We start from the raw sequence: 22552 nt of genomic DNA, 5'->3' as shown, positions 1-22552 counted from the left end.
AAGGATAGAGTCCACTCTCAAAGCGGGAAGCCCCAACCTGCCTTTTCAGCCTTATGACTTCCATCTTGGACCTCGCAGCCCGCTGAGCAGAAGTAACCAGAAGTACCTGACCCTGTAGTTTCATATCCTGTTCATACATCTGACTATCATGACCTCTCTCCTACATGGCTAATTGAGACCAATTCTTCCTTTGAAGAATTGCCACCTTCTCAGACTCTCCCCTGATGGTCCCAGTCACCTAGTGCTAGCCTCTGCCTGCATTTTAGGAGACAGCTCACGTTGCTGTTGAAAGCATCACCTAGTATGTTAACCGTTTCTATTCATGAATTATCCCCCTTATGAACAGGGAAGCTTCTCGGGGACTCTGACCTGGGTATCTTTGTTTTCTTGACGGTTACGAGCAAATGTTGCAATGATATGTGCTTAACGACGAGGCTCCTCTGCTCATGCATACAGGTAGACATATGTGTTTATGCATGTGTGTTGGTATGTGTGCAGACACCCATGTTAGAATGCACGCAGTGTTGCAGTAGTGGGAGGAGGCTGTGTGCTGCAGGCCTGTGAGGGGGACAATAGATGGCTGTTTCAGGCAGGCCTTAGGGTGATATCTGCTCCTGAATTGGGTCACTTTGGGCAAACTCATTGATTCATTCATTTCTTTAAAGAGGATTTATTGGGTTAGTACACTGAACCAAGGTACTATGCCACATCGCAAGGATAATGTAATACAACACAACCTGGTCCTCAAGGAGCTGACCTTCTAGTGGGGGTGTCAGACAAGGAAAGAGGTAGTTTCCATCAACTGTGGTCAGTGGCAGGAAGGAGATGCACACAGGGTACTGTGATAGCAAACTACAGGGGGAATTTCATCCTGTTGCATGGAGTAAGGGGCAAAGATCCTCCAGAGAAGGCTACTTGCTGGGGAAGATGTCATTGCTGAATCTGCAAGGATGAGTGGGAGCTCACATATGTGTCATTCCAGGTAGAGGAGTGCAAGATGGCCTGAGAGCCAGTGACTCGGGGGTTCAGGGTGACAGGAGTGAAGGTGAGTATGGATAAAGTGGTGGAGGACAATGGTGGGTCTTTTATGCCATCCTGAGGACTTTGGGTTACATCACCATGGTGACAATGAGAGAGTAAAGAGCTTTGGGAGGATTTCTAGAAATACCAACAGGGCTGATCCTTGGTTTTAGGGAAACTTATTTTCTATCCTCCCAGGACTGATCAGGGACATATTCACACACATTTAATTCACTAGAGTGAAATTTATAACCAGCTTTGTAACTTAAACTGGAAGATACATCTGACAATGAGAATAGATAGTAATAGTAATTTCTCTTCTTCTCACCTGGAATCACTCCTTGGTGACGAAGGAAGCTGAGGAGTGCCCTCAGGGAGACAGTGGAGAGGAGCGTGGGTGATGTATATGACACCCAGCTTTGTGGGCCATGGGGACATGACCACTCAGCAAGTGGACACAGCTCTTCCTCAGAGCACCTTTGTCCAGGTAGGACAGAAATTTCCTATAGGCAGCATCACAACTTTTTCTAGGTTGTTCCAGAGTAAGCCTCTCTCTTCACCAATCACACCCTTTCACATGTACTTAAGTCTTCCTGACAATGAGGAGTAGTACCAGCCACAGGCTGGGTCCCTTGACCCTCCTACCTGAGGGGACTGCACTTTCTTGAATACCTCTTGTTTCTACCCTGGCTGGAGTCACGTGGGACTTCAGAGATGGACGGAAGAGCTATCTAGGCACTCACAAGGCAGACTCAAGCCAGATCAGGCCATTTTTATTGGTTGAATCAGTTCAGGCCCGCCAGGGTCCCCCTTGGGCTAGGGAGATTTTGGTCATGAGTGTGTGGGGCGCATGCACACAGGGGTAGATACTGGGATGTGTGGAGAGATGAGAGCACCTCTTCTGAAGCACTGGGTAGGAATGGAAAAAGCAGAATTCACATCAGGGCAAGAACAGGCTGGAAGCTCTTGGCTCCACCTCTAAGCTGGCTTCAGGAATCCTTTCTCTTGACCTGAGGAAGAGAAAGTTCGGGGGTCACCAGGGGCCAGGAGTGCTGAGGACTAAGAGAAAGTAGGGTGTCTCACTGACAAGACAAAGAGCAGGGTTCCCCCAACATCCATCCATTGGGTTTTCAGGTGACCCCAGTTTCTCCTTCACAGCATGGCGCTTGCATTGTGATCCCAGAGGTATCAGGTGTCTTCTGAGGCTTGTGGGTGACTCCCCCTCTTCCCCTCTGCCCACTCTGGTCCTGGCAGGATCTCTGTGTTCCTGGGTGTGAGTTGCTGTGTTTCAAGTGTCACCTCGAACCTGCTGGCCCCACCCTGCCCTCCTCCTTACCATGGCCATCAGCACCAGGGCGCTGACCAGCACAGCATAGAGGGTGGCCTTCCCCAGCAGGATCTCATAGAGGATGGTGGCAGACAGGACCCCTTGCTGATAGGACACTGTTGGCAGGAAGGGAGAGCAGGTAGGTACCTGTGAGCAGGGATCTCTGGTCTCCTTGCCCACGCACCACCCCCCCTTCCATGCCCCACCAGGGTCCATGGGTTTTGCATTCTCTGGTTCCAGAGCAAAGACCATGGGAGATGGAGACAAAGGAGCAGAGGGCCACTTACCCGAGGTGAAGCCACAGTCTGAAAGAAAAAAGGGGGAGGGAAATGGATGAGAGAGTCCATCTTCAAAAGCAGATTCAAAACTAAGCCAGCCTTCCTCAGTCCAATAGCTGGCAAGGTGCTAACTCTTGCCAACAACCATGTGAGCTTGGAAGTGGATCCTTCCCCACTTGAGCCTTCAGATAAGACTCCGGCTTTGGCTGACACCTGATTGCAGCCTCTTGAGGAAGACGAGCCAGCTAAGTTATGCCCAAATTCCTGACCCATCAAAACTATACAATAACAAATGTGTGGTATTTTGAGCTGCTTTCAAAAAAATCAAGAAAAATTAAAAACTAAGCCAGACTCCCAGGCTCAGGGCAGCCTCTGGTCAGAGTCCTAGCACCACCTTCCTTCTGTTTTGGCGATGTGGCCACAGCATCCTTGAAGGTCACGGAACATGGCAGCACTGAAGGGGATGAGGACACACTGCTCAGACCCTGAGCTGTGCAGGCGGGTAGGGAGGGGGACCTTTCAGCACAGCTGAGTTGGGCTGACGATCTGGGATCTGGGGGAGGAATTAGCCCGAGGTGCCCTGTCCTCCCTCACGGTGGGCTTCCCACACCCTCCCCTTTATTCTGCATCTAGTCTCTCTGCTCTCCCCCCTGGATCTCCCCCTTTGTCTGCTCTGCCTCCCTCCTTGCTGAACCCTGCCGGAGCGGCTCACCTGCTCGGCCCCAGACCTCGGCACTGATGTTCTGGGTGACGGGTTTGGGCCCGTCCTGCTTCCACTCGTCCTCGTCCGAGACCCCGTGGAACCAGACTTGGCAGCGGAAGAGGTTGCGAGGGTTGTACCAGAAGGGGGCGGAGACCCTCAGCCGGCTGCTCAGACAGTAGCTGGAGTCACTGCGGCTGGGGTCCTCCCTGTGGGGCTGAGGGTCCGTGCTGACCCCTGTCTTGACCTGCTTCCCGTTCACCCACCAGCTCAGCTCCACGTGGTCGGGGTAGAAGCCCGTGGCCAGGCACACGAGCGTGGCCTTCTGGGTCCGGGAGATCTCAGCTTCTGACGGTTCGAACACAGCCACCTTGGGTGGGGTCACCTTGCTCAGGTCGTCTGGAAGGGAGAGGGGTTGGGAGCAGGGGTGGCCGGAGAGCCGGCTGGGTGTGGTAGGGCTGCGCCTGTGCGTGTGAGTCGGGGGCACAGGGAAGGGGGCCACGGGGTCATCATAAAAGGAAATTACGTAGTAGTAGGTCCTGGTTGTTTGTTTGGGGGTTACCACCCGCTCCTCTGTGATTGTTCTCCCTCGGCCTGCCTGGCCTTTGTATTGACCCTACGACAGGCCTGTCTCCTGTGTCCCCAGCCCCTGAGGTGGCCTTACAGTTTCCTCACCTCAGACAGAGAGCCATCTCCCTGTGATTCAAATGCAGGCATCTTCAACCTTCTTTGCCCCTTTGATTCCACGTATTCTACTTCTCCCTACCAGCAAGCTTCCTAAATAGGCATCTGACACCATCAGAGCAACTTCGGCTCCCGGCTGTCTTGCTACAACTAAGCCTCTGGTCTGTGGCGTCCCCCAGGGCTCCAGGTGAAGGCATTCCAGTTAATGCCCCTGCGGCCTTTTCATCTGGCTGCCTCATTGCTTCTGGGCCCTCCTACATTCATGTTATTCTGCTCTTTGCTTTTTATCGATTGTTTTGTTTGTTTCTGAGCAATTCTGTTACAAGCAAGACACCTCATTCTAAAGAGATGTAGTTTAGGCTGGAAGATGGAGAAAATGTTCTTCTGACTCTTCGCATTTCCCTGGATGTGACCTGACTTCAGGGCTGGCTTCCTGGGTGTGTGACCTGTGCAGTCACACGGGACCCCACACTTAGAAGGGCCCCTTGTTGATTTAATGTGCTGGTGTCACCATTTTGAAATTCTAAGTAAATTTTAATAAAAGCCCTGGGTGTTCCCTTTGCTGCCCCGCCCTGCTTTTCTCACCTTGCTGATAACTCCTCTGTCCCTAGGTCTTTACTGGCCGACCAGGTCTGAAATGGAAATCTCCTAACTTCTCTCTGCGGTCCTGGCTCCATCAGGCTTTCTGCCCCCAGCCTGGTTATTCACTCTCGCCTCAAAGACCCTGCCCCTGGGTTTCAACCAGCCCTCCAAGGGCACTATGGAATCTACTCCTCTGACCTCCTCACCCAGCAAACTCTCAGCCCCTATTGGAAAAAGTAAAGATGCCTTTGGAGCCACGTGTGATGCGCCCCATGATGCTGACGGGATGGACCGAACGATCAGAAGCCAGACCTTCCTCACACCCTGAAGCACTGACTGCATGGCTGCACGATGAGGGCAAAGCCGGTTCTCCCTCCATGTTCGCGAGTCCCTGTGGGGTGTGGGTCGGCTTGCCCACGTGGGTGTACTGTGTGTGTCCTGGTGAGCTTCTGTTGCGTGTGCTTGGATGTGGGCTGAACTAGCCTCAGGCAGAACTCTGAAGTTTATCGGTCCTGTTCCCAGCCCTCCTCCCCATTAGCCACATGACAAACCTGCCCCTCCTTTGGCACTGGGTTCCCCTCCCTTGCCAGTGGCCACCTAGCAGAAGGGTAGGGAGGGGACCACTGCATTACAAGAGGTTTCCTGGATACTCTCCATGTAGCTACTCTTGTAAGTCTCACAGCAGATTTAGCAGTAGGTATTGTTGATGACATTGTATAGAAGAGGGAAGGTTCCCACAGATTCACTTGGCCAAGGTCACCAGATCATTAAAGGGCCAGGGCTTGGGACTCAGATTTACCTGGTTCTGAGGTCTCCTGCTTTTCTCCACCCCCGCTGATCACAGGAACCCAGCTTCCCCTCTGGGAACACACACTTCAGCTGATCCCCACTGGCTCCATCTTAATGAGCCTAACTACAAACAGCGCTTGCTGTTGTCAAATCATCCAGGTAAATATACCCGTATTGAGGGGTTCCTCCCCTCTGGAGCCTCAATGCTCCCAACAGCAGGTGACCTTTAAGGTCCTTTTCCAGCACTAAGAGCCTAAGATCCTTCTGGGAATGTTCCTCACCTCACAAGCAAAATATCTGCATTTTAATGCATGTCCTGCACCATCTGGCTGTTTAACCTAGAAGACATGGTGTGAGGAGGGAGATTTGGGGCTAGGGGATGAGAGGGGTACATTTGGTGAGTAAATCCACCCAGTGGCCCAGGTTCCCATCCAGCCCCCATGTGCTGTACACACAGCCTGGCCCTCAGGGGTCTGGGGCTTAGGAAGAGAGGAAGAGTTTTAAACCTAATTTTAAATCCAAACTTCTAAACAGTAAATCAACAAACCCCGCTGATTTCGATTCTCTCCCTCACTGCCTCGTGTTTATCTTTTTCACCTCTCTGTTCCACACTCTTGTCTGTCATCCTTTTCCTCCTCTGTTCGGTGGAAGCCTCCATCTGCACCTCCCAGGAGCCGGCTCTGCAGGGGGCCACACCCCGTGCTCATCCCTGCCTATTCCTGCCCCTCCGGCCCATTTTCCCCTTTGCATCAGCTACACACCCTCCCGCCCTTCCCTCAGCCCAGGCTGTCCTCCTCGGTCTTTTTCTCCAATCAAGCAGCTCTCAGAGTCCTAATAAATCCTCTCTCCAATGCTCACCCTGTCCCTAAATATCTCAGAAACAAAGAGACCAAAGCCCACCCCCCCCCCCTGCCCTCTGCCTCTGTTCCAGGACCAGGAGTACCCAGTGCCAGGCCCTTCATCCCTTGCAGAGCTGACCCCACAGATGGCCACCTGGCAACACAGCCCAGCTCCAGCCCTCCCCACCCATCTCCGGGGACACGATGGGCTGCGAATGGAAGGCAGGGAGGCAGCCAGATCTCACCTGTGACCGTGAGCCTGGTGCCTGGGCCGAAATACCGCTCACTGGAGCACGGAGTCCCGGTCCCGCACGCAAACCCCTCAGCGCCCAGCCACTCGGCCTCCGGGTCCCAGCGCCCGGCTCCGACCCTCCATCCCGCCCCGCCGCCGCTGCCGGGCCCGCGGGCACTCACCCACCACGGTCAGCCGGCCCTGAAGGGCAGGACGGCGCCTGTAAAGCACAGCCCCGGGGCTCCCCACCCAAACCGAGGCGCGCCGCCCGCGCTCACCTAGCACCAGAAGCCGCGTGCCCGGCCCGAAGTACTGGGTCTCTGAGTCACGGCCCCCCAGCGCCGCGCAAAAACCCGCCGCGCATCCCGCCGCGTCCCTGGCGGCAGCGTCCCCGCTCACCTAGCACCGACAGCCGGGTGCCCGCGCCGAAGTACTGAGTGTTTTGGCTCACAGCCCTGAGGCCCAGGACAAAAACCGGCGCTGCCCTCTCCTGACGTCCCGGACTCTGCCCAGGTCCCCACCGACCCTGAGCACAGCCCCAAATGGAGATGGGCAGCTGCCCACCTCTCTCCAGCCCGTCCTAGGGAGCGCTCAGGGACCCCAGCTGCCCTCCTTACCCAGCACAGTCAGATGGGAGCCATCCCCAGAATACAGCTCTCTGGCATTCACACAGCCCTGGGACCCTGGAGCAAACTTTGCCTTCTCAGAGAGCAGCCCAGGAGGGTCCAGCGCCCACGCCCCCAAAGCCAGGGTTCAGGCGGTCATCCAGGCTGGGCAGCCCATCCTCCCTCCCCCCCTGGAGCACCCTTCTTACCCAGCACAGTGAGCCGGGTCCCTGGCCCAAAGTACTGCTCACTGTAGGAGCACAGTAGGAAGGAGCTACCTAGAATTCCTCCCTCTTGCCCTCCTCCCCTGGCACAGACTGGGACCACCCTTCTCCTCCCTGGCTTCTCTCTTCCCACCTCTCTCCAGAACTAGCTGGACACAGAAATCTGGGCCCTGCCTGAGGTCATCCCCGATTTGCAGAGAATCAGCTTGGCTTGGGGACTTACAGTAGTTGTGAAATTGGAAGGGGTATTTGTGATGGAGATTTAGCTGGATTGGGAAGTGTTCCAGGCTAGACCCTGCCTCTTATTACTTCTGTGACCTGCAACCTCGCTGGCCTTTGTTTCTGCAACTGAAAAATGGGGTAATATCTTCCCCACAGCGTTGTTGTGAGTGCTTAACAAATTACACACCTGCAAGTGCTTTGTCAAAGGGCAAGTTTTGTGAAAAGTTTTATGATTATCCCACTTTAACGTTTTGATTCTTCATGTTCCTGGGAAGCTTAGTGTGGAGCAGGGAGAGGCAGAGGGGGTTCGTTTGGGCGTCACCATCCCAATTCTCTGCTGTTAGTCTCCCTCATCTTTGCCCCTTCTTTCTCCCCCCAATGGGCACTCACTACTGACTGCCTCCCACAAGTCCCTAAGGTGGCATTATATTCTGATTTTCTTGGCTGTGTTTGAAAAGCACCTGTACTTGGGGCCCTGTAGGATTATCCATCGAATGAGTGTATCTGTCTATTTTCTTCCTAGTTCAAATCCCTCTTTGGTGCATGACTATCTAACTTTTCAGACTTAGAAGCAATTACAGTAGAGTTGAAATAAGCCTGGATTTTGAGGCAGAGGATTCCTACCAGCAGCATGATCCTGAGAACTCAACTGACTTTTTCCAATGATCATTTTCCTGTTTTTGCAGGGTGTATGTGCTTATCTGTTTGAGTGACAGCACATATTAATTAGAATTAGCCATTCTTCCCCAGAAGAGATACTTTTCCCGTTGCATCTGACATATTCTTTTCTCTATACTCTACCCAACTCACGTTTTGTTTTGATTTTACATGTAACCGACTTTGTGGAGCCCCCGTGCCTCTGGCTATTATCCTATCTGATGTTCCACACTGACTGCTACACCAGGGCGCCCGGGGTGTCTGGTAGCTTGCCGAGGATGGCTGGAATCCCAGGAAAGGAACTGTTCATGGGTTGAACCCTTTCTTATTTCCAGTGCCCAGCAAACCTCTCTACCCGCTTTTGAATCCTAGCTCTAGCCGCGCTTTATATTCATAAAAGCAGCAAAAGCTTAGAAACGAACAAATCCCAAAGTCCGAGGGCCAGTTCATCAGAGGGTTCATATTATAAAGTCCCAGGCCCTTTGACATGCCTGACAGAAGGGAGAGAATTTCTGGAATTGTTGGAAGGCAGGCCCTCAGGTGAAGACATGGAGGGATGGGAAAAAAACACGTCTACCTTTCAAGCACCCTCCTTGTTGCCAGAATGTACTGTGCCCTCTGTTTGGCTCTGTTCTGGGAATGAGTTTGTGGAGCAGAAGTATGGCAAACCCAGATGTCTCCACTTTATCCGAGTTTGGGAAATGTTTCTAATGGGAAAATTGAGCCACAGGTTTGGAAAAAGGCAAACTCTGTGACACAGTGAGGATAAACAAGAAGAATGAAAAGGATGGCTACAAGAGGGTAAATCCTTTACAAAGGATTTTCACATGATTTCGTCCCTTACAGTTTCAGGACCCCAAGAGACTACCACTGTCATCTCTGTTTTATACATCTCAGAGGGCCTGAGACAGTTTAGGTCACTTTGCAAATTGCATGAGCCCTTCCTTCCCCAGAACCCAGGCATTTTGAATCCCAGTGATTTGTACTTTCCAATTTCCATGATACTCCCTGGCACGTGCTCCCATCTGCAGGACAAAGGCTGCTCCAGCCAACCAATCTGGTAGAACCTCTGTGGCCCACTGCTCTGGCCGTGTCTATAACTCCAGCCCAGGCCCATCGCACCCTTGCCCTGCTTCTCCCACCTGCCTGCTTTCTCCAGAGGGTGGTAATGGTGTGTTAGTGTTTCACGATGGGCCTCTGACTCGCTGATCTCAGCACAGATCCTGAGGTTTGAGAGCACGGGGCCTCAACCTACTTCTTTCTGCCTTGGCTGTTGCTAAGATGGTGTAAGTTTCCAGTTGTAACAGCTTATTCAGACCTACCTCCTCTGACCCCCACCAAGCGCAATGTTGCCCAGGGCCACCCCTGCAAGCTCACATGATGCCGTGACACGGACCTCGGCCCTTAGGGCTCAGGAGCCCCCCTCAAGCCACCTCAGTCTCACCAAGCTGCTCCCCTATGGCCTCCTGAGTCCTTAAACCACCTCAGGAAGACACACATGGATCTTGGAGACAGAGAAGGAGGACAAGGAAGGCGAGGACAGCGCTCTGAGCTGGAGGGAGGTGTTGGGGTGGATTTTAACATAGAAGACGGAGCTATTCACCAAAACGGGGTCAACAGTGCAGGATCAGAGTTAGAAGGAGGGGGAGAAATGGAGAAGATCAGATAAGAAAGGGAAAGTAAAGCAGCACACCCGCTGAAACAGGAGAGAGGAGAGGAATCTTGGAGAACAATAAGAAGAAGAACGAGAAAACACAAAGCCGGGAGACGAAGCACAGAAGCACAGCTCCTTTGAGCCCTCGGCCGAAGAGCCGCATCAAACACAGCGGAGCAAGCTGGAGATGCTCCGGAAGGAAAGGGCAGTTCTGACCCCCTCCTTACACCCCTCTCCCTGCCTGATACCTGTCACGGTGAGCCTGGTGCCGATCCCAAAGTGGAGGGGCGAATTATAGGAACACAGCTGCAGGAGGCTGTAGGAAAAACCCCCAGAGGTCTCCAGCCAGGGCGCTAGTCTTAGCTCCTTGAGAGCGGAGATGGCCACCTTTCCCTGCCTGGATTCACGGCTCTGGACCAAAGGGATCCCACTGGGAGAAAGGCCTAAGCACACTCTGGGGAAAGAGGGGAAAGAGGAGGAGGCTTAGGAGGGGCCAATCCACGCACAGGAGAAGGAGGGATGGACCACCGACAGAAGAGTAAGGAAGCAGTTTATGGGCTGAAGACTTAGAGGACAGACAGAGGAATCAACCAAGCCTCATCTAAAGCAGTGGCAGACCCAGCTCCCTGGAAGCCCCACAGGGACCAGAGTCTACTCAATCCCCTCCCACCGGGGCTGGACAGAGAGATAGACACTCCGGGTCCAAGGGACAATGGCCCCGTCTCCCGGCTCCGGCGCCTTACCCAGGACAGAGAGTCGAGTCCCACCTCCAAAGTGCTGCACCCGGTCGCTCCACAGTATAACACGGGCGTGGCAAACCCCAGAGCGGCCGGTATGGGGCCCTTCTTTCCAGAAACGAGCTTCCCCCCAGAACTTCTGGGGGTGCTAGCACCTTCTCCGCTCACCCACACTCTCCGCCTTTTCTCTGCTGCGTTCTCAGTCCCTGCTTTCTCTAAGGGGAACTTCTAGAACTCCAGCCTTACAACACATCATCCCCAGGGAAGACCTTTACTTACCCAGCCCAGAAAGCTTTGTCCCGCTGCTAAAATACAGGCTTTCATTAGTCACACAACACTTAAGCCTGGCAGGGAAACTGTGCCTACGCCTCTCATTCCTTCCCCACCCCCCCGCCGGTCCCCCTGCAGCTCTCCTGTCCCCTTCCTTGGCGGAATTTTAACTCCCAGAGGTGGAGTGGGTGACAACTGTCCAACCCGAAAAGCTGTGGTCAGAGGACCAGTTTGGTCCCCTGTGAGACTTCTCACCCCCCTCTCCTGTGTCCATCTCCTTTCTGCGCGAGGGAGAGAAACGGCAGGACTGAAAGATCCAAGGCCAGACGCTCTCCCATCTACCGTGGCCATGAGGGGCACCCTCCAAGGAGATGGAAGATGGACAAGGAGACCCCTTTCTAGCTGAGACTACTTGCCTCTCGGTAGGGAAACCCAGGCTTGGCACAGCGAGCTTATGACATTGTTGGAGATGGAGGCCGTCCATCTCATCAAGATAAGAATTCATCAAGATGGGAATTCAGATTTTTCTGATAAAAACATGCTTTAACCTAGGCACTCATATCGGAGGCTCCATCTGGACCCTGCCCTTCCCTGTAGGTTCCCAGCCCTCCAGCCCCGACTGGCTTACCTATGACAGTGAGCCGGCTTCCCTCCCCAAAATAGTAGGTGTCTCCAGAGCACAGCCTCCCAGATTCACTTCAAAACCTCTCCTTGTCTGCTGGGATTCTGGGAGAGGTTAGGGTGTTCATGGCTCCCTTCCCTCCCAGAGCCACCAGCCCCCTTCAAACACTCTGCATACCGTTCCAGAACTTTCCAGGGCCCCAGGACCCAGGAGCTGGGTCATCCCTTCCCTCCCACATTCCCCGAGAGAGTCCTCCCTCATGGTACCCACCTGGAGACCCTGGCCTTACCTACAACAGTCAGCTTGGTCCCTGGGCCGAAGGTATAGTCATAGCACATCAGAATACAGCTGCCTTACAATGCACGCTTGGGACCCGCCTTCCCCTACGAGGGGCCAGGAAAGGCCTGGACTGTGTCTTACCTACAACCGTGAGCCTGGTGCCTTCTCCGAAGAAGACTTCAGTGTTTGCACAGTGACGCGGAGCACGGAGGAAAACAAATGCGAGGTGTGCAGAGAGGAGGGGGTTTTGCTTGGTGCCTGGTGGACTCTGGGACTAGGAATCCCCTCTTGTGCTTTACAGATATTGCACAGAAGAATGTTTTCGACTTTTGACTCTTGGGGCCACGGAACACGGGCAGAGTCCATCCAGAGGGCCCTGTGCCCTGTTTTTTGAATCTTCCTGAGGGTCCATCAGAAGGATGTGGGCCTGGAGAGGAGGGCAGGGTCCCAGAGACCCGTGACTGTCCCTGGAGGGCTGGGATAGTGCTGGCTTCTTCCTTCATAGAACGGTCACCTCCCATGTACCTTCCCATTGACCTTGTCCTTGGGTGGGGGGAGGGGGAGGGGTGGGATAAAGGGGTCTCTCTGAGGCCTTCACCCATGAGGCCACAGAGGCATCTTCTTATGTCTGGCCTTTCTGCCTGGAAGCTTCAGCTCTGATCCAGGCCTGTCCTTCTCCACGGCCTGGGCTTGACAGGTTGACGGCGGGAAGGTGGAGACATTCTGACCCAAACCACCCTTGGGCCTGTGACCTGGGAGAAGAATGGAAGGACGGTGGGAATTGGGACAGGCAGAAAGGTTTTTGTAAAGGATTCCCGTAGGGTTGAATCACCGTGGCCCCCCTGTCCTCACAACGTTACAGCTTTATACAAAAACATCTCCTCCCATGCGTCCGCCCCTCCAAGCTGGAGTCTGGGAGAAACCACCAGAGCAGCTGCCCCTGTGAGGGCACTGGAGGGCGAGGCGGTGACATCACCGCCCCAGGTGCAAGTGGCGGGGAGGATGGACCAGGCCAGGGGGCTCCCTCCTCATGCTCATGCCCTTCTTAGCTCCTGAGAGCCGTGTGTCTGTGCATCAGGGGCTGCTTTCCCTGGTATCCGCCCCTCTGCAAGCTGGCGTCATAGTAGCAGCCCCTTTCTATCTCGGGACTGCCCCGATGCTGGGCACCCAGAGGTCACACCTTTCAGCACTCAGTACCCGGACTCTGCCCCGTTGGCCCAATTCTGAACCTCCAGGGTGGTCTGAAGGAGAATTGGCCACTAGCTACACAGAGGTAGGGCTTTCCCAGGGGTAGATAAAGTGATAGCTGAGAGCTGTATTTCTAACCAGTGTGAGGTGAGGGGGGACCACGTGTGTCATCAGCTGCTGCACTTCTCACTGTGGACTTTAGACATTCGAGTTCAGTGGAGGGCGTTGGGGGAACCAGATGTGGAGAACTGAATGAATACGGCCTCAGGAACGTTCAAATACAATCACACGGCCAAGCGATCATGGTCAAGGTCTTCTCCCTCTTTTCCCTGAAGGGCAGAAACATTTTACGTTTTTGGTAGATATTTTATTCTCCCTGAGCAAGATGACCTTGAAATTGAACCTCCAGCTGAGTGGTCTGCATCTCATTTCACTAGATGGCGCTTCCTTTCGTTGCCTTTTAAACTATGACAACATCTAGAAGAAAAAAAGACACTCGACCACATAATGATAACACACTTACAGGGGGAAATAGACGCAGAATCAAAAGATCAATGACAGTATGGGAAAAGCATTAGTGATTCTCATCATGAGGGCTGATCTCCCCATGATGATGAACTCCTAGAAATCAATTAGAAAATAATCCAGAGCCCAATAAAAATGGCAAAGAACAGAGGTTCAGAAAAAAAGATCCAAATGGTGCTTAACCATAGGAAAAAGAAATCTTGCAATGATAAATACAAAGTAAAACTGCATTGAAATGTCACTTTTCACCAATATGATTGACAAATTGAATTATGGAAGACCATTCTATTGGCTAGTTTCTGGTGAAATATGCACTTTTACACATTGATTGCTGGTGGGTGCGAAATAATACAACTCTTAATGGGAGCAATTTGGAAATATCTATAAAAATTACAAATGTGCTTACCTTTTCACCTAGAAATCCCACCTTTGAGAGTTTACCCTGTAATTATTCTTGCATACAAAAAAAAAAAGTGCATAAAGTATTTGCATTATTTGGAATAGCAAAAAGATTGGGAAAAACTCAAGTGCCCATTAGTAAGGGGTTGGATAAATAAATTGTGATACATTCACACAGAATATTATTCAATGCTAAAAAAGAATGAAAATGTTTCATACTGCTATGGAAAGTTTTCTAAGATATAATGTTAACTGGATAAAAACAAGCTGTAGAATAAGGTTCCTGTATGCTACTTTTGTCTAACAAAATAAGAATAATACTTATTGGGCTTCCCTGGTGGCGCAGTGGTTGAGAGTCTGCCTGCCCATGTAGGGGACACGGGTTCTGAGCCCTGGTCTGAGAGGATCCCACATGCCGCGGAGCGGCTGGGCCCGTGAGCCACAGCTACTGAGCCTGCGCGTCTGGAGCCTGTGCTCCGCAACGAGAGAGGCCGCGATAGTGAGAGGCCCGCGCACCGCGATGAAGAGTGGCCCCCGCTTGCCGCAACTAGAGAGGGCCCACTCACGGAAACGGAGACCCAACACAGCCAAAAATAAATAAATAAATAAATAAAGTGTAAAATTTATATATTAAAAAAAAGAATAATACTTACTGTTAAAATAAGAATTATACTTCTGTTTGTTTGATGCTGCATGAAGAAACACTGGAAAGATACAAAAGCGATGGATAAAATGATTACCTGTTAAGAATGAGTGGATAGCTGATTCTCTTTGTTATAAAGCAGAAACTAACACACCATTGTAAGCAATTATACTCCAATGAAGACGTTAAAAAAAAAAAAAAGAGTGAGTGGAGGAGACAGAGTATAAGGAAAATTAACATTTCTGTGTCAACTTTATTGTGTTGATTTTTGAGCCATAGATAGCTATTTTATTTTAAATAGATAACATAGCTATTATCTATTTTATTTTAAAGTAAAACAATAAAATTTTAAAAGAAAAACAGCAGCAAAATACTGCTTTAAGTGATATTTTAAAATCTGCCACTAGAAAAAAAAGATACTTGTTTTATTTACAAACTCGTTTTTTCCAAAGAAGACCAGTTTATACAAGAAGCTGTTGTACTGTCTTGAATTTGCTCAGTGAGTCTGCAATCACCTAGGAGGCTCGTGAAAAATACATATTTCTGAGTAGTCCCCAGGATACTTTGAGCTCAAAATCTCTAGGTTTATTAATTTGCATTTAAATAAACAATTAAGCACAAAATGACCCTGGGTATTTCCACTTCTGCACCAGTCCTGGGACCCACGGCTTGTCCTTGAGGAGAAGGGCAGCTGTCAGCTGGAAGCACAGCAAAGTGCTGTCTGATGGTGCGAGAGCTGGCCGCAACTGGCACAGCTCTTAGAATTTAGGGAAAAAGGAAGAAGAGGAGACAGTCTGTTTATTTAACTCAGGAATAGTGACAGATCTCACAGTAGCCCAATAAAAGGTCATCAATTGCTTTTATCAATCGGAAGGTGGCAAGGCCTCTTCCTTGTTCCCTTTCCACATTGAGGAACTTTCATCAATGTACTGATTTACTTTGATCTAGTTCCATATAGTATTTTCCTTATTAACCCTTTTTGCCTGTCACTAATTTACTCCCTAAGAGTTTCCTTTTGACCATCTAGCTGGGGACTCTCATCCCGACTTGGACTTACAAAGAATACCACCCTGTCTTGGTTTCACAACTACTTTTTATCCTGATGGGATTTGTCCCAGATCTTTGCCACCGTGTCACTCACTGTTAGTAACCCAAGTGCCCACGAAGCTTTTTTTTTGGGGGGTGGGGGACGGGGTGAAAGGAGTTCAGACCAGTCAGGCAGGTGCTGAGTGAGGTCATTCATCGTCTTGGGCAGCAGGGGGAAGCCTTTCCTTATTTTTTGTTAGACCTAAGCGGCTGCACACTCAGCGCGGCCACCTGAGGGGGCGAGAAGAATGTGTAGAGTGATCAGGGGACCCTGTCGTTTTCACAGAGAGTACTGGTCTAGGGCTCTCTCTACCACACTGGTTCCCAAGCTCTGGCATCCCTCAGGATGACTTGGAAGTCTTGTTAAAAGCAAGCTGCTGGGCTCCATCTTAGAATTTCTGACTCAGTAGGTCAGGGGTGGGGACCTAACAAGTTGCATTTCTCCTAAATTCCCACGTGATTCTGGTGCTGTTGGTCCAGGGACCACACTCTGAGAATCATTCTTCTGGAAGGCTCTTCCTTTCTTCAGTACGTTTGCCTCCACTCCTAGCTCATCGTTCATTCATTCAATCACGGGGTGCCTACAATAATCCAGATGTCGTTTAATCAGTAGATATACCAGGATGAGTAAGGCAAGATTTCTTCCGTGAGAAGCTCATGGTTGAAGGCCAAGGTAGATACATCCATATACACTCAGCAGCACGAGCAGAACTGTGACAGAAGAAAGCATGGAAGAGAAGGAGGACTCCTTACTCAGACCAGCGGGTCCACGGGGCCAGAGCAGGGATGTGGTGAAGAGGATGGGGAGCAGGAAGAGTCAAAGGCTTTTCTGAAGAGGGTGAAGGGGTGGGTGGGAAGCGCGTCAAACCAGATGGACCAGTCGTGTCCAGAGCTAGAGGTCAGAGGTTCATGCTTGTTGGAGGAAACCCCCAGAACTTCTGAGCGTTGGAGCACAGCAGGGGAGGGGAGGGGTGAGGAGACCGAGGCTGGAAACATAGGCAGGGGCAGAGCAGGAAGAACCCTACATCTCCACGATGAGGAACTTGGCTTCTACTTTGAAAATGTGAGAGATCAGGAAAGGTATTAACCAGGAATCAAATAACGGGCCGGACCTCTCTGAGCGCAGGGTTAGAAGACGGGCAGGAGACCAGCACCCCTCAGGAAGTGCTGTGAGGCAGGGGATGAGCTGGAGAGATGTTGAACAGCAGAGCTGATGGATCATAGTTGCAGCTGGAGCGCCCACGAGATGGGGTAGGGGAAGCAGGGGCTGGGCTTTGGGACCAGGCAAATAGGGACTCAAAACTCCAGATCTGCCATTTGCTGGATGAAGGATGTGGGTAAACTAATAACCTTCTCTGAACCTCTGTTTCCTTGTCTGTACTGCTAGAATAATAACCACCCCAGAGGGGAGAGGGAACTAAATCTGAAAGTGCCTATAAAGTACTCAGTATGGCGTATTCATGTCAGTACCATCACATGGGAAGAACAGAAGGCAGATTTCTCAGGAGCGTGAGGGATGGAGACCCAGGGAGCTCTTGTCTTCCTCAGACACATGAGATGGTCGTTGGGAAATAGGGGCCAATGGGGTCTCCCGCTGCCAGGAGAGAACACAAGCTGCGGCTCGGAGGGGACTCAGAAGAGGCCAAGGTGATTGGCACAGGTGCTTCCCTAGGTGTGGGTACCAGTGAGAGGAAGTATGGGATCTTACAGACCATGCCTACGTGTGCACACATCAGCACTGCACTCAAGACCCAGAGAAGTACCAAGGCCATTGCAGCCTTTCTGAAATGAATTTTCCTCTAGAAAACCTCCCCCTGATTATTATTTTCTGGATTCCTTCTCTTTACGTGCTGCTATACCAGTGTGCCATGGAAGACATTTTGGGAAATGGGGCACTCTGCTCATCTGTAAGGGGTAGAGCCCTGTCTGACCTCAGATGGGAGGAGATGTTTCCCAGAGTGAAGGGGCCGGAGGGAGCAGGTACAGACCTGGGCAGTTAGAGCAGAGTCACTTTATTAGCATAATGATGGCAGAGGGGCGGGGGCTTTAGCTGTTGGCAGCGATGGTCTGCTGAATCCAGTTCACATAGTTGCAGACCTTGGTGTAGACCCCAGGCTTGCCCTTCTGGGCACAGCCAGAGCCCCAGGAAACAATGCCCTGGAGCTCTCCGTTGCAGGTCACAGGGCCGCCAGAGTCACCCTGGGGAGGAAGCGGTGGGACAAGGTTTATAAAGAGAGAAGAAAGGGGACCCAGAGCCACACACAGTCTGAACCTTACAAGACCCCGTTCCTGTCGGCTCTGTGGCTCCACATCTCTCCACAGTCTGAAGAGATGCCACACACACTAGCCTCCCTGGTTTCTCCATGGGACCACCGCCCAGGGACCTCCTCTACCAGCCCCACAGCCCTGGGCGTTCAAATCCCGTTCCCAGAGGGGCCTGTGTGTCTGGGCAGCGGTCTCAGAGCGGTAGGGTCAAGTCACCTGGCAGGAATCATTGCCTCCCTCGAGGAAGCCGGCGCAGACCATGTTGTCAGTGATCTGTCCAGGGTACGAGGCTTCACACTCGGCCTGACTCAGCAGTGGGGTGTCCAGGCACTGCAGCAGCTCGGGGTAGTTGACTTTGAGGAGCAGGAAGAGATCAAGGAAAGGAAAATGTGGGTCAGGCCAGGACGGGATGGCAATCCAGTGCTGAACCCTGAGGGTGGCCAGGAGAGGCCTCCAAGGAATGATGGGTTTCAACTCCCGGAAAGCTCACTGCAGACCCCTCCCTAGAGGTGCTAATAGCAAGGGCTACATCTGTCCTGGCTTTTGATTCTCGGGCTCAACTCCTTGACACTTTGTGTCTCTCTGGTACCCAGCAGAGAGCCCTTCGTGTAGTAGGCACTTGATGTGAATTTGCAGACTGGAAGCAAAGGGGTCCCAGCTCAGGGGATGCTCAGTTCTGGGCAATGTGGGTAGGTTGGAGGGTGAAGTTGTGAGGGTCCCACTCACCTCCAGAGCTCAGGGTGTTGCCCCAGCCGGAGACGAGGCACTGGGTGCCGGCGGGTGCGCAGGCACTGGGCAGAGCTAAGGTGGACACCCGGGCATCAATGACCGCAGGCGAGGAGAGTCTGATCAACAAGATGTCATTGTTCAGAGTCCGGCTGTTGTAGCTGGGGTGGCGGATGATCTTGGCCGCGTCGATGAACTGCTCACGGCCCTCCAGGACGTCGATGTTGTGTTCTCCCAGCCTCACCTGGATGCGGCTATTGCGGACGAAGCACACAGTAAAGGCCTTTTGTCCACATCCCTGCGTCCCCCAGGGTTTTCCCTGCTCACAGGTGGTGGTGTGGGAATGTCACAGGGCAGTAGAGGGGCAGTGGGTCAGGGATGCCGTGAAGGGGTCCCCCTGGGGATGCTCCCCCATTTGCTTTTCCAGCCGCCCTTCCCATGCCTCTCATGCATTCAGTGCCGTGGGTGCAACCGAGCCACTTGGAGTTCCCCGGGGAACCTTCATCCTCTGCAACCTTGCGAACTACACGCAGTGACTTCTACTCCCTCCGTTCTCGCTCTGCTAAGTGCTGTCTTCCCGTATGATCTAATCCAGCGCTTCTCAAAGTGCAGCATCAGCCTCAGCTGGGAACTCATTCTCAGTTCCCACCCCAGACCTGCTGCATCAGAAACCCTGGGGGTGGGACCCAGCAATCTGTGTTTTAACAGGCCCTCCGGGTGATTCTTATGCGCACTCAGGTTTGCAAACCCTTGGTCTTGGCAGTGATTCTCAGCTCTGCGCAGAAAGGAGAACTGCCAGAGGCAGTTAAAAACTCCCCAATACTCAGACTCTCTTCCTAAAAATTCTGAGTCAAATAGGAACTAGGCATTTGTTTTTATGGTTTTTGTTTTTGTTTTAACATATCTCAGGTGGTTTTAACGTGTAGCCAACTGGCAAAGGTTACTTGTGTGAGGTCCTCGCCTGCTTTTCTCGCTGGCCATTCCTACCGCAAAATGGTCCGTCCCTGCTTTTATGACCCGCAGCCCTTGCTGTTTGATCTATTGATTTGGGGTGTCAGCGGCTTCCTATCAGGTGCCCCTCTTTACCCGCAGCTCCTGTGAGTCAGCTGCCATTGTCAACTTCTTCTCTTCCCCATCATCGTTCCCGACTTCAGCAACCCCCCACACAGACCCCAGCTCTTCCAGAGGGCCCTGGGCGGCGGGCTTTGCAGTCAGGGGCCCAGCACTTACGACTTGTAGCAGTGAGCCGCGGACACCACCCATTGGTCACTGATGAGAGAGCCCCCGCAGAAGTGGTAGCCAGAGTTCAGGGACACCTGGTAGGGGACGGAATTCTCCGTGCAGGTGTAGCCCCCTATGATCTTGTCATCATCGTCCATGGGAAAAGCAACTTGGGACAGGAAGGGAGAAGCCAGTTCAACAGGAGGGGTGGGGGTGGAGCCCAGAGCCCCGCGGCTGGACCTTGCTGATTGGGATTCCTGAAGGAGCACAGCGATGAGAGCGGGGCCGGTAGGGAGCATCGCCGGCTTGTCTCACAGGAGGCAGTCCTCCCGAGTTGCTCTGTGTGCCTGCAGGGCACAGAGCTAGGCACCCTGCAGGGGCTCGGGCCCAGACCTCCACTGGGGCCAGGGCAAGGACAAGAAACGCCCCTCACAGTGCATTCCGTGCGATAGGGTCTGAATGGGGTCCTCTCACCCACCGAATGCTTCTTTCTCTCTCTTACTCATCACCAGTCTACCCCCCACTGCAACTTCAGCCCCAGCTTGTCATGATGGGATGGCCTAAGTAGGAAGATCTGACTGCGAAGCCCTGGCTGTACCCAGCTCCTCCCCTAGCTCACATCTGCGCAGCGAGGCTGGGGACCCACTGCGCGGGACAAAGGTAGTTACGGTTATCGGCCAATAGAACAGTGATTTGCAGCTGTGGCTTTACATCCGGGCATCTGCAAACTACCTGGGAAGCTTAAAAAGTCAATGCATGGGCCACACCCCAGGCCAATTAATAGGACTGGAATGAGTCATCTTTCCACCTCCCCAGGTGCATCCGAGGTTAGGAACAGCTACCGTGGAGCTATCCTAGAGCCTCAAGTCCTGGCTCATTTCACAAACCATCCCCACCTGGTCTCCCTTTCTCGCCTCTCCCAACAAAGCCCCAAAATTGATGGATGAGGGAGATGGGAGTGGAGTCCGGCAGAAGGTGAGAGAATGAGGCTTAAAGAGAGCCCCAGAGTGGGAAGGAGGGGTGCTGGACAGGGAAGGCAGGATCTCAGCACACAGGGAGAAGAGGAAAGGTAGCAGGAATGGTGGAGCGTGTATCTCTCCCAGGACAGGGGCAAATGGGGCTCAAAGCAACGCATGGGACTCACCGGCAGCTCCCACAAAGGCAAGAATCAGCAGTGGATTCATGGTGGAGAAGTGTAGTTGAGTGGCTGATGGAGAGCCTTTATACCTCCCGAGGAGAGGGAGGGGGTGTGTAGGTGAGGGTGGAGGGTCACCACCCCCCAACCCCGTACAAACACACCTGCAGCTTTCCTTTTCCTGGAGTCTTGCATCAGTTCTACTATGTTTGGCCACTCTGTGGATTCATGGCTTGTGGGTGATAAGGAAACAGCTTCTGAGGACAGGGAGGAAGACAAGCTGATTCCGAGGAGGACTCTGGGATGAGGGAAACAGGGAAAGCTGAGACCCCACATATCACAGCTGGGCCTCCTTAAGCTGAGGAGATGAGGCTTAGGAGGAGGGAGAGTGACCTGGGCCCCTGAGAATCCCCTGACCTCGTGGAGCTTTACTCAACTTACTTGAAGGAAGGGCTGATATTTGTAGCAAACTTGGCTGCTCAGTATCCTGGTCCCACGAGAGGAAAGAAGTCTTGACTAAGTCATACTTGTAAACGTGAAGACCCTTCTCAAGTCTAAACCACTGGGTAGGAAGGTCAGATCCAAAGCCTTGGGGAACCAGGATCCCAACATCAAGAGGTGATGAGATGGGAGAGGCAGAGTTTCTTGCGAGTCTGGGCTTTCGAGCTGGCTTCCTTCCTACCAAGGCTTGTGGAAAGGGGGACATTTGGAAGGAGGAGGGTCCAAGGGGTAAGTAGGTATTTACCTGATACATTGGGGGGCACGGAAGACCACTACCACATTGCTCCTCTTCCTCACTATCAAGACACTGGTCTTTCTCATCGCCCGTGCTGCCATGGGTTCTCTTTAAGCAGCCTCCTGGTCACCATGGGAATCTGCCCTGACGGTGATGAAGATTGCCACCACCTGCTAGGAGCTTGCTAGCCTGAGCTAGAATTATACGCTCCAGATCAGATATTAGAAAAAGTTTGAACAATGGTAAATTTGGGTCCTGATCAGGGAAACAGCAGTAGGTGGAGAAATTGGCACATGATAAAGGTTGAGTATTGGGTGATTGAAAACAACATTGAAGGTGGGGGAATTCTGGAATTTTCTATTTTTGATGCAGTGGGACTATTTTGCTGGGCTCAGTGCAGAGTGAATCTTGCCAGAAATGATCTCAATTTGCAACCTGCCATAGCCATCAAGACACAGCTCTGTAATTTACTGAGTCACAACCTGGCCAGAGGGGTAGAGATGTAACTGGTGTCTGTGCTTGAGTCTAATGACATGAACCAGGTCGAGGAGACTTCCCATGATGAGGCTTTTCCTTCTCAGCTCTTCTGAGCTCAGGGTTCCTGAGAGGCAGGAGTGGGCAGAGTTCACATATGAATTCTCAGAAAGGTAAATATGAGTGAATGTTCTGGAAATGGTGAACAAAGTCAGAAAAGCTCAGAAGTCTGGTGGTGAGCCAGGAAGTAGGCTGGAGGGATAGAGTAAATGGAAACAGAATTAATTGGGGGAGATGCAGGTGGGGCTTGTGGGTGGAGAGGGACCCACAGGCTGTCTTCTGATTCAGTGCCTGGCACGGCTGGAAGCCAGCTTCTCCAGGACAGGACACCCAGATCTCTGAGCTCTCCCCATCCTAACTGCACACCCTCTAA

At 52.3% G+C, this 22552-nt stretch overlaps 1 protein-coding gene and 1 gene segment (V, D, J or C); both read right to left on the bottom strand.

The window, feature by feature from the left end:
* Positions 1-1777: 1777 nt before the first annotated feature.
* On the bottom strand, positions 1778-11795 carry LOC309631947 (T cell receptor beta constant 1-like). The segment is given in 5 exons: positions 11732-11795; positions 3338-3724; positions 2635-2652; positions 2357-2463; positions 1778-2030 (listed from the first exon to the last, which is right to left on the bottom strand).
* Positions 11796-17558: 5763 nt separating this feature from the next.
* LOC309632687 (anionic trypsin) lies at positions 17559-21022 on the bottom strand. Its single transcript, XM_082400450.1, has 5 exons — positions 20919-21022; positions 19784-19943; positions 18554-18807; positions 18044-18180; positions 17559-17761 (listed from the first exon to the last, which is right to left on the bottom strand). The coding sequence occupies exons 1-5, from the start codon at positions 20956-20958 to the stop codon at positions 17609-17611; spliced, it is 744 nt and encodes a 247-aa protein (XP_082256576.1). The 5' UTR covers positions 20959-21022; the 3' UTR covers positions 17559-17608.
* Between the last annotated feature and the right edge of the window lie 1530 nt (positions 21023-22552).

Source organism: Balaenoptera borealis (genome assembly GCF_965194805.1).
Source record: "Balaenoptera borealis genome assembly, chromosome: 7".
NCBI lineage: Eukaryota > Metazoa > Chordata > Mammalia > Artiodactyla > Balaenopteridae > Balaenoptera > Balaenoptera borealis.
This window is presented reverse-complemented; position numbering and strand designations above follow the sequence as displayed.

Bases quoted from the DNA above. Each gene is read 5' to 3' on its own strand.
- LOC309632687 (XM_082400450.1), bottom strand. From the start codon at position 20,958: ATGAATCCACTGCTGATTCTTGCCTTTGTGGGAGCTGCCG. The intron at 19,944-20,918 runs GTGAGTCCCATG...TCCTGTCCCAAG, and splicing joins TGCCTTTGTGGGAGCTGCCG to TTGCTTTTCCCATGGACGAT. The intron at 17,762-18,043 runs GTGACTTGACCC...CTTCCTCCCCAG, and splicing joins GAGGCAATGATTCCTGCCAG to GGTGACTCTGGCGGCCCTGT.